Here is an 11,949-nt window from a genome sequence, read left to right as displayed (position 1 = left end):
TAAAGAATTAGCCAAAAAAAGATTAAAACACGAAGAACCCTAAGATCTTATTTTTATTTTTGAAATAATGAATTGATAACTTGTCTCTCTGGATATTTACAAGTCTTTATATAGACATGAAATTAACCTTAACATAGTAAGAAAAATTATTATCCTAAAACCAAACGGAAAGATAAAAATAACATAGAATCCAAAATAAATCAAGGAAAAATAATAAAATTGAATCAAACAATATCATTGAGGCATGACCACAAGTTAAGCAACTTATAAAACTAAGCCTTAGGAATATTCTACAGAAATTTTAGTCCAATTCAAAAGTGAGATAAAAAATTATGATCTTTTATTATTTTTTTGCTGGTTTGGTGTGATTCATTAAATGTTCTCCTAGATCTAGCCATATTTCACTAGTTCATTAAAGCATTTATTAGACTATTTATAAATTCTGTTTGTGATAATTCTCTATTTAGCTATGGAAAATCTTCATATATGCTCAAAACCCTCAATTTCTATTACACCACATCACTTTTTCTATAATTCATCAATGTTAGGGGAGTGCAAAAAAATCGAAAAACTGATTAAACCAAGAAAACAAAAAAAAAATAACTGAAAAAACCGAACCATAAAAAAACCTATTAGAATCTTTTTTAAAATTTTCAGGTCGGTTCGGTTTTGGTTTAATAAGCCTGAAATAAAAAAAACCAAACCAAACCAGTTTAGTTAAAAACAAATGCTATAAAAGCACTTTGTAATTTTCAACCCTAGCATCTCTTTACTTCCTACCCCTCAACTCTCGCAAGCCGCCCCAAGCCTTCACAAATCTCAGAACTCTCATATCTCAATCTCTCACACTCTCAGCCTGATAAAAAATAATTTTCTCATCACTGTACAAAACTTCACAGATCTAGTCGTCTAACAAGTTTTCAATCTTCATCTTACAGATTGATAGATCTTCAACAAGGCTTGGAGAAGTGTTGGGCTCCTCGTAGATAAGCCTTTGTTGATTATGGACCAATCGCTTAACGTTCATCTTTTCTCTAAAAACAGTTCAATCAGATGCTCTAATATTTGCAAGCTGTTGTTGCTTCTTCTTCTTTCACTCTTGGTGCCAAATACTATTTGCTTTTAAAACTCTATTTTTGTTGTTAATAAGAGTGACAAGACATTAAGCATTCTAAACCATTCTATAAAAGATTATGCAATCCTTGTAATGAAATATCACATGACATTAAGCCCAAAACACAATACAGGTTTTTGCTGGTTTTTTTTAAAAATAATCGAACCAAATCGAACCGGAACCTGTTAGTTTGAATTGGTTTTAGTTGTTTTTTAATAAAAAAATTGATTTAATTGCTTTTTATAGATAAAAACCAAATCAAACAAAAAATAATGACCCTTAATTAATGTTGCGTCAAATGCCGAGTTAGATGGCATCACCTCCTAATGGAACATAGTTCAATTTTTTCTTTAAATAATAAATGTAGACCTATATTATGTTTTTGTTTCATTTTCAAATAAAATATTCCTTTGTACACCAATCAAAAACATGGGATTTGGTTTCATTCCTTCATTCAATTAAGCAATTAATACAAAACAATCCTAATATTTAGTTTGGTGTGCTAAAATAAGCCATATTAGTTTCTTAGAACCCTTTCTAGATCACATTCAATCTTGTCAGGGAACCCGTGCTACTTTATGGATACAATTCCAAGAAAAATTGAATGATTCTAGGGCCATCTCTAAACGAAGAGCCAAAAAAAAAACAAAAAAACAAAAAAGGACAAAAAAAAATAAAAAAGCTTTCATCCTTCATTTTTATAGCTGTTTCTATGTTAGAGAGTTATTTTTATATATCGGTCAAAAGAGCCTAAAGTTTGTTTAATAAATCTTTATGTAAAAGAGGAGTTTTAATTGGAGTTTTATTAGTTAGTTATAATTAAATAATAGTTGTATCAATATCAAATATATTAAAATATAATTAGCCTTTTTAAATGGTTTTTTTTATTGGAGTGCATACACTAAAAAAATATTATATTTATACTATTTAAAAAGTTATATTATCAATTTGATTCTTCTATTTTTCCCTTGTAGATGCTCTTAGATCTAGAGTTTTAACATTGTAAACTTCAAGGGTAAGGGAAGAATGATAGGTAATGAAAATATGAGTTGAATGTGTTACTTAGAAAGGGCTCTCGTGGGCTAGTCTAGGCAATGTCCTTAGATCTCCCTGATGGTGAAAGGGGAAAGTAGGCATCTATGGGAAGCAGCCTGGATAGAGAGAATTATATATTATCCCTTGGAGTCCTTAATTAGAAATATTTCCTGAGACGAATCTCGGAAAAAATAGATTGAGAGTTTAATGAGTTTGTCTGGAGTGTAATGAAAATGGTTTTGCCATTCAAATATGTTGAAAAAAGTGGAATGGAACCTATAAATTTTGTTTTAATTCGATTTGATTTATGATTTTTAAACTACTTAACGTTGAATATGTTTTAATTCTAAGGTGTTTTCAAGATATTTTAAAAGAAATACACCAAAATTAATTAATATAACAAATTTATACAAGAGAAACATAGAGATCAATTGAAGAAACTAATAAAAAGATAAATCATAAATAAATATAGACCTGTAATATAGCATGGGTCCGTGCCTAGTGTATGTTTCCAAAACTCAAAGGTCATGTTTTCTAAATTGCTTTAAGTATGCTATAAAAAACATTCATCCCACATCATCACATGAGCCAAACTATAACTCCATTCTTAAATACAATTAATGAAAGTTATGGCTAAAAGTTATGGGGAGATAAATATTGCCGGCATTGATTTTAGTCATTAAAACGATAGATCTTTCTGGTAAATGTCATTTGATGAGAAGAATTCAATTTATGTATTTTTTCTACCTTGAACATGACTAAACAAATATATCTAAAATCCAGGAAAAGTTTTTGTTTCGGGTTGATTTCAAGTTTTGAGATAGTTTTTTGAGGCCATGAATGAATTTATTAAGGTGCATACATAGGGAGTTTTCTAGGAGTTTCAGATAAAAAAAATGGATTGAAAAATAATTTTTTGGGTAAAAAACCCTTCAGATATGAATTTCCAATCACTATCGTGATTAGAATCTAGGCAAAGTCCTAAAAAAACTCATCTGAGTTTGGGAAGATTTTTTGTTTCATGTTAATTTTAGGTTTTAGGATGATTTTTTTGGGTCATTGATGGATTTATTAAGATGCCTAGAGTGTTTTTCAGGTGTTTTAAATAAAAAATAGTTTTAAAAATAGGTTTTTGGATAAAAAACCTTTTAGCCCAAATTTTCTAAACATCACAGTGCCCGGAATCTGGGCAAAGTCAGACGATATGTCGTCTAACTTTTTTTTTTCAAAAAACATTGGGGCGGATGATATGTACCCCATTTACATTTTTATTTAAAAAGGGCTCACTAGCCTTTCAAATGGGTCAAGTCTAGCGGCACGGCACCATGCCTTTTTCTTTTTTTCTTCTTTTTTATGGTTTTTAAAAAAAATTTATATGTATTTTTTAAAATACTTTTTTTATTTATTTTTTATTTATTACTTCGTCTTTTTTAAATGATGCATAGTTGTTTTTTTTTAAAAAAATATTTTATATATATTTAATTATTAATTGTTTTTTTAATTCATCTATAATTTTTTTATGCTTTATGTATCTGCGGCTTTCTCATATTGCCCTTTCTGCTCGGCTACCTCTAGGGATCCAACTGGCAGAACAGTGTGCCCCATCTCTTTCATGCACTGAACAATCTTGACAAGTTCATCCAAGAACCATGGTGAAGACGCGTAATCTCTTGAAAATATAATGACAGAAAACCTTGTTTCTTCGATGGCCTTGCAGAGAGCAGGTTCGATGGTCTTTCCTCTCTCGAGCTCCCTATCATCCATGTATACATTGATGCCTCTCTGAGCCAGATTAGAATCAAGTAGTTCCGGGTGTCTTTGCCTCTAAAACTAAGGAGCACATCTTACATAAAAAGTGGAGGAGGAGAAGATGAAGATGAGGTTATTCCTTGCACGCTGGTGGAAGCCATGAAAATCCCTATAGCAATAAATTAGTACCGATCCTTTCTAGCCTCAACTAGCTCGCTTGGTTCAGCAATTGCTTTCCACGCTATTTTGTATAAGGCCTGCTCCAGTGGTCAAACATGAAACAGGAGGTAAGATCAAGAAATTCGGCAATTAAATCTACCAATTAGCAATTTCAAGCTGGGACAAGTACAAGTTTACTTAGAAATCAGTAAACACCAAATTTCTACGAGTATTTCACGAATCTAGACGAAACAAACCGTGTGGTAAGTGTTGGCTAAAGAGGCACAAGATCCAGCCAAGCCCAATAATTTTTCTTCTTCTGGTATCTTAGTAACCAACTTCCAAAGCCCTTTTCTTTCTTTTTATTCCAATGACTTCGAAATTTTTCCGGTTACTTTAAGAGTTTCAGATACCTTCCGGGTGCTAATACCTTCCCTTTACACAACCAGTCCCCGTACCCGATCTCTAAGACCAGTTAGGGTTCCTAGTGACCAGAATATTAGGTGGCGACTCCCATTCCAATTTTCCATGGATAAAATAAAAGAATTTATTATCTCCTTATATTTGCCAGATAGATACACTTACACCTTGAGAGTGGAAAGATCGTCGCGACGCCACACACACGTGCGACAACTGTAACTAGTAAAACACTGTAGGTTCTGTCTTTGGTTTGTTGGAGAGTAAGGTTGTTTTTGAAGGCTGTTTTGATCTTTTTAACAGGGATAAAAAAGAGAGGTGATGATGATTTTTTACCCAAGAAAAAGAAGGAGGGGAGGAAAGACGAGCTTGGATTCAATTGCTATTGCGTGTTATTCCCAGTTTCTTATTGGTCAGGGCTTGCGCACTTTGATTTACAGTTGGTTAGAAAAAAAAAAGTTCATCTCTATGGCATGCAGGGCGTTGTTTGTAATGCTTCCTGTTTTTTGTTTTTTTTTTTTTATTATTTTATTTTATCAGGATCATCAATTTCCAACTGATTTGGATGAACACACTATGTATATATGGATTGTGTTGCTCTTGCTATTTTAGTTAATGAAAGCAAATACAGACCCCTGATAACGTGCTAACGTGCTTTGCTGAATCAGCTTTTTTTTTTTTTCCTGTGAAGATATGCTTTACGAGAAAGTCCAAAAAAATTCATCTAGAAATAGTTTTTTAGGTTGGATAATTTGTTAATTAACTAGTCTTATCAATCTTATTTATTATCTCTAATGTGATTGATAACTTATACTTGATGTTAGGTAAATATTGGTAGCTTGTGATTAGTATTTGCAAAAGATCTTTTTTGGTAAAAATAGAGACTCTCCAATGTTTAAATAAATATCTTTTTTTTAAAAAAAATACAAAAATATTCTAAAGAGAAATGTTTTAAAAATATATAAACAATAGAAAATAAAGATTGTGAACCTCTGTTTTAAAAATATCATTGTGTATTTATAATTCATAAGTTTTTTTTATTTATTAAAAGACCTTGATAACATGTAATGAGGCATAGATATCTCAATTATATATTTAGCTCTCCATCTCAATTTACACATCATTTTTAATTTTTTTTACCATCAACGTTATTCATGGTGTGCTTGCATGCTTTGTTTTGAGTTTTGATTATGATTGATGAATTATTTGCTTTAATGAGATCTAACTGCTCTCCATGCACCCGAGCTATATTGGGGGTATGATTCCTACTATGTTTTCTAAGCGACGCTTCGATCGATAACCGGTTAAAAAACTAAGAAATCATACAATTCAAAAAAACTTTTAAAGTTTCGATCTACTTTTGTCTGATAAGATGAAAGGTGTAAAACCACAATGAAACTACTCTTGGCAGGTGAATCCCATTATCACTAAGATTAATTTTTTTTTGTTATCGAATTGTGACCAACCTATCTCTTTCTCTCTCCTCACCTAATATTAAGTGACTTTCTTTTTTCTCTCTCAAACTCATGAATTGAAACCTAAGAAATTCAAACATCTCTCATTAAATTTAAATTGATCTCAAATCAAGTTTCAAAATCTGATAAAAACCTTCGACAACCAAGAACATGCCAATAAAAGAGACTACTAATAAAAAAAAAACCAACAAACAACATACTAATTAAGGATGAAATCAATAACAAAAGGTACGAGGATAAAGAAAAGAATCACTATTAAGAATTTTGTTAGACTAATATGATTGAAAGGACACTTTAATGTATGAACTGCTAGCTATTGGTTAGTGCAATAAGTGTTTCTAAAGTGATTGTAATTTTGTTTTTATTATTAACCAACCATCAGCGGCATCACCCTCTTTGGGATCTTGATTTTCATCGGACTAGCACACAACACATCAAGTTGGCTGGAAAGGACTGCCAAGGTACTGTGATTCTGAATAATTATTTTGCTATGCATCAAATAATTGTGGCTGCAGCTGATAATCCATCTGGTTTGACGTCAAATCATAATTCACAAAAGAAAAAAAAAGGCCATCTCAGTGGAACAACATAAAAAAGCAAAAGAATTTTTTTTCAAAAGTGAATGAATGATCAATGTTTATTTTTCTTTTCAAAAGCTTCGAAAAATCTATAGAATAATAAATAATAATGGGAATATAATAATAATGACTAGTCTATGACTTCATCTGGTTCAATCTGTTTTAGAATTTAAAAACTGAAATTAGTTTATTTAGTTTTTTTTTCACACAAAAGAACAAAAAAGGTCTTCTCAGTGGGACAACATAAAAAAGCAAAAGAAAAATTTGGTCAAAAGTGCATAAATGAATGATAAATGTTAATATTTCTTTTCAAAAGCTTCAAAAGAAATATTCGAAAAGATACTCACATCACTGTGGTCTACCAAATCAGCAAGACAGCCTCCATTACTCCATATTCTATGAACAACACTAAGTACCCTCTTATTTACCCTCCATTTGGTATTCCCTAGTGTATCCAGGGCCTGGAAAATTAAGTCAAACAAAAGAGAATCCTTGTTAAACCAGAAGCTAAGCTGGTCAAATCTACACATGTGATAGCATGTGAAGGTATACAAAATTATCAGTATGAGATTTTGTTCAAAGAACATCACATATTAGTACCAAAAGATGATTTAGTTCAAACAATAAAATATGCATCAGTAACCATGCAATGCATCTAATATGTACAGACCTCGAAAACTGCTTGTAGCTGCTTCCTAGGTGCCCTCTTAACGGCTTCACGTTGCTGTTTAGCACCATGTATCCGCATGACAAAGGATGGTAAGAACAAGTGAGCTCCTTTATCATAACTGCAAAGGGCATTGAGTTTATGCTCGACACGAGTAAGAGAGCTATGACACAATTATCTAACAAGAGCATAGAACACATCAAAAAGCTACTTAAATGCCAGGTCCTGATTTGTTACTAGAAGCAATAGTGGTGTTAAGAGTTGCTACAACTACATGGGAACCAGAATCCAACCACAAACTCATTAAATTCCAGATTAAAGTAGCATATGTAAGGAACATGTATGAAGAATTTGTATCTTCCAAATTTGTATACAAGGATCTAAAATTAATTTTAGTGGGGACTATGCTAATGTGCCTCCTGCAACTTGCATGATGATTGAGTGAAAGAGCCAAGACCCCCTATAAACTTGCTAGTAAACAAAGTGCTCTTTCCCCAAAACCAATTCATGAAATGGTTTTCGTCTGATGCTCAATCTGATCAAATTAAGATATTCAGAGTGCAATCACTGGTTTAAATCTTTTCTTTTTGTAGATAGAAAGTGTGTCCAGGAATCCCAGTCCTAATGGGCAATTTACTACCAGAAGCACCAGGGAGCTTATCAGATTTAAAGGCAAATAGGTTGAATGGCAGAAGCTGCGATAGAGGCCTCTTCATATTCCCAAGTATGTGTAGTTTTTCCAATGAGGATTGTGATCGCCTATTCATGAAAAACTTAACCAAAGTCCATGAAAAACATATCCTAACTAACTTGCGAAACAATAAGGTTCAAAAATCTCAGTTTGACTGCAAAGATCCGTCCGTGCCATTTCACCCATGTAATCATCTGTTGTCTCCTTGCACTTCTGGCACATTTGAAATTTAAAATAAATACCTATCTATGAATCATCACCTAAAGAAACCAAACTACTTCAATCAAGTTCTCTATGTACTATCCTAATCCTAAATTAACTAGGTGTCTGACTTCACATGAAAACAACAATTCGAAACTCTAATCTTTTCTTCCGCTAAAATAATCCACCACAGCATCCTTGAAGAAAACCTAACACCTTTTCTTTCTCTATATTTTATCTCTAACTGCCAATCATTCTTTTCCATGAAGTATACCTCTCCCTTTAACATAAAAAACAATATAAAAAAGAATTCCATAGCAATCTCTAAACTCTCCTGCCTGTGGCAATAATGTTAATTTTCCCATATTAATTTTCCCGTATTAGACATGTTTAAAGACACTGTTCTCTGTTTTGTTGAGAATCCTAGACAAAACCTTCCATCTCATATCTCACATTCACCATGTTTTCAATAAACACCTGCAGGACAATTAGTTTCCCTTCCAATGCAGGTTACAGAAATGGAGAGGCAGAGCCTTGAAACATGCTGAAATATTAATTTCAATTAATTGAAATTGGATTGGAATTCCAGCCTTTATAATCAGATATTCATCCCTTCATCTATTATACCATTTTAAGCATTTAACTTGACATGAAAATTGAAAACAGCTCCAGGCATCAAGCAGAAGTAACCAAAACACTATGTTAATATTTCTGAACTTGGAATATATCCAACTAAAAAATATAAAATTAAAACAAGACAATCGTGGAAAAACTGTAAATATAAAACAAGTTAACATACCCTCTCCATGTAAGTGGTGGCACCAACATTGGCATATAAGGAATCACCTCCTGCCTAGCCTGTTTGGAGAAACAACATTTTTATGACTTCTTGTGCAAGAAAAAAGAATGAAAGACAAACTGCTGCAACTTAAGAGGCACCATGGAAATTGCCTGCAAATCTTATCTGTTTCAGCTCTAAAATCTAGAAACTAACCTATCTGCTTTGAAAGTATATGGCACCCCGACACAAGTTCATGTCATAAAGGATGATAAAATATGAAAACTAGATATCACTAGAAGAACAAAATTTGACAGGGTTACTCACAGTTTTCTCTAGGCCTTTGAGGACTAGTGGGTCACATTTAATAACACCATATTTTGTTTGTAACAGCAACTCAATTAGACGGCTTCCAAGCTGCAAAGTGCAAGGACAGAAATCAAATTCGTACACGATACATTTGTTCAAGAAAATTAGCCTTTATCAATGATTACAAGCACACAAACCTTAGCCCTAGCAGCATTCCATGGTTTTGAATCATCCTTCCCCTTCACAATCTTGCTCACAGCTGGCAGCTTTCGTTTTTTAATCAAATCAGTAACCTTTTTTCTTAGGTTTTCTTGTTCCTTCATGACAGCAGGGGATTCACCTTCTACACCATTCTTGCTATCATTAGCCTTTTCCTTTTTCTTCCTTGTTTTCTCCAAGATATTGTGTACACAGAAACTGTTACAGATTCAGTCCTCAGTTCAAAGAAAGAGAACAAGACTGAAGAGTTAGGAGGTCCAAAAAATGGATTAAGAATGGTACACCTAAATATCTCTTCATTGTATATTTCTTTTTCTTAAAAACAAAAAGGAAAAGAAAAGAGGAAGCAACTCCCATAGTCAGAAGAGACAGTAGAGCAAAGTGTCACACGTGCCTTTAAAGTCTAAACTAAGAGAAAAACTTAAACAACTTACAAAACAAAGGCACAAACAAGAACACAAATAATTGAAATGATAAAGATAATTGCTGTCCCCAACAGGGAAATGCAAAAGTATAAATCCATAGTGAAACAATGTCGAAACATGAGATGAGCTCTGACAAAGGAAAGTTGAAATGTCACCCTTATGAGTCCACCATGTCCATGCTTTGAAGAAATTTTAGCTCAAAAAAGAAAGGCGTAATAGAATATTCAGCCTAATAAGGCCCGTGATATGAAAAGTTTAATACATAATGACAAAATTGTAAGAACTTGGTATCTAAAGGATCTTACACTACATTGTTTTTCCTACCTACATTTAGTGTCCTCCCTGGAACTAGGAACAGCAGAAGAACTTGGACTGAGAGTAAAAACTACAGATATATAAGAAAGAAATCTAGAAAAACCCCATTCAACATTCGACAAAACTTGGAACGTAACTTCAAAATCTAATTTTCCAGGCGCTACTAGCTCCATAGCTGATTTTCATCTCATAATTGTACATAGTAACTTTCATCTTTCTTCATAGTTCATCACCTCAGATGAAGGTTGTCTAAAAGTAAATTTAAGAAACTTTATGTTTTCCCTTATCTTTCAATATTTTTATTCGGGCACTCATTATCCTCTGTCTACAAATCAAACCGCAAGTAAAAATAAGCAAATAAAACATTAAAAATTACTTACCTCCTGCTCAATTGCATCACCAATCATACAAGCAGCAGTCACAACTCGTGCACATCCATGTTCCCCACCTGTCATTACCATTGCTGCGAGTTGATGCATTGCAATAACAGACATCTTGTCAGCTGGCAACAGATCAAAATACGGAGCATAACCCTGCCAACTCTCCCCCGTTCTAATCAACTCCTGCTCTTTCGCAATTGCATCTGTAAACGGCTCAAACCAACCAAGGAACAAACTCTTCATATATGGCAAATTAGGAGCCAACTTATGCTCACACATATCCTTCAAAAGCTCCTTATATTCTTTCGTTGCCAGTTCCCATGCTTCCGCCTCAATCTTCACCTGCCATCTCCTTAAGACCCTATGCTTCCTTGACCCTATTCCAGGGTTAGCATGTAGCCTCCTCCTCCTAAAGTGCTCCTCTTTCTCCTCTTCTTTCCTCATTTCTGGCTGCAATTCTCGCACTTCATCGGCACCTGACACATTATCTTCAACATCTGTTGATGACAACGCCTCAGCTACACTCACATACCCTCGTGGGAAAAATCCACCACACCGATTCCCATTAGTACTATCACTATTTCTCAAAAAAAAACAAAACTGGGGTTTCCCATAAAATCTTCATGGGTTGATATTTCGCCAATTGCTCGAAAACCCAGTCGTGGACTTGTGCTATTAAGCGAATGGAACTTGAGTTTCTCAAAAAAGATGGGTTCTTTTGAGGCTCCTAAAAAGCTGTAAGTTCTTGGAAATGAAGGGAAAATGAGGGACTTTGATTGGGATTTCAAAGTGGCTTGTTTTGCGACGTTTCTCCACATAACCGTGGATGGTTTAAGATAGAATTGTGGGTTTCTTATCAAAAGTAATCAAAGGATCAAAATTTTTGGTAGAAAATATACGGGAGTTGGCACTCTAATTAAAGGAAATGAGAAAAAAAAAAGAAAAAGAAATGGAATTGAAGTGATTGAATTTGAGAGATGAATTAAAATGCGCGGGTAATGCAATTTGAGAAAGGAAATGAGTTCTTAGAGAGGGTATGATAGTGGCATTAGCATACCGGCCGCCTTATACCCTGCATAAACCTTCTTTGGGTTTTTTGGCTAAATCGTCTTGTTTGTTTCTCTCTTTTCACTACTTGTGTTGCCATGAATCTAGGACTAGAGGGGGCATTTGTATAATCTCAAAAGTTTCCAAGGGCTTGGGGTTATAAATTGCAAGTCCTGGGTGGATTCTTAAGATAAAGTTGGGCCAATTTGAAATAACAAAGAAAAAGAATTTTGGCATATAATTTTATTAATCTTTATTGTTTGTAATTTGCAGAGCATAATTAGGAATGTAGAATTAAATTTTATTATTTTTGTCTCAAACCAGTTACTAACGAAGCAAGATTTATGTCAATTCAAGAATAACTCCAAGATGTTCGCGAAAGATATAACC

At 33.4% G+C, this 11,949-nt stretch overlaps 1 protein-coding gene and 1 long non-coding RNA gene across 2 annotated transcripts; one reads left to right on the top strand and one right to left on the bottom strand.

The window, feature by feature from the left end:
- Positions 1-4,045: 4,045 nt before the first annotated feature.
- On the top strand, positions 4,046-5,138 carry LOC133671703 (uncharacterized). The gene is made up of 2 exons (XR_009834337.1): positions 4,046-4,185; positions 4,778-5,138. It is a non-coding gene; the product is annotated as an uncharacterized LOC133671703 (long non-coding RNA).
- Positions 5,139-6,131: 993 nt separating this feature from the next.
- On the bottom strand, positions 6,132-11,330 carry LOC133670811 (DNA-directed RNA polymerase 2, chloroplastic/mitochondrial-like). Its single transcript, XM_062091416.1, has 8 exons — positions 11,203-11,330; positions 10,506-11,131; positions 9,371-9,582; positions 9,192-9,281; positions 8,886-8,944; positions 7,198-7,315; positions 6,875-6,988; positions 6,132-6,476 (listed from the first exon to the last, which is right to left on the bottom strand). Exons 1-8 carry the CDS (start codon positions 11,328-11,330, stop codon positions 6,438-6,440), a joined length of 1,386 nt encoding a protein of 461 aa, XP_061947400.1. The 3' UTR covers positions 6,132-6,437.
- Positions 11,331-11,949: the final 619 nt, after the last annotated feature.

Source organism: Populus nigra, chromosome 13 (genome assembly GCF_951802175.1).
Source record: "Populus nigra chromosome 13, ddPopNigr1.1, whole genome shotgun sequence".
Lineage (NCBI taxonomy): Eukaryota > Viridiplantae > Streptophyta > Magnoliopsida > Malpighiales > Salicaceae > Populus > Populus nigra.
Note: the sequence above shows the minus strand (reverse complement) of the source record. Positions and strands in the feature narration are given on the sequence as shown.

Excerpts from the sequence above, each read along its gene's own strand:
- LOC133670811 (XM_062091416.1), bottom strand. The coding sequence starts at position 11,330 with ATGTGGAGAAACGTCGCAAAACAAGCCACTTTGAAATCCCAATCAAAG. Across the intron at positions 8,945-9,191 it reads TCAAAGGCCTAGAGAAAACT|GCTAGGCAGGAGGTGATTCC; the intron begins GTGAGTAACCCT and ends TTCTCCAAACAG. Across the intron at positions 6,989-7,197 it reads AGCTACAAGCAGTTTTCGAG|GCCCTGGATACACTAGGGAA; the intron begins GTCTGTACATAT and ends TTAATTTTCCAG.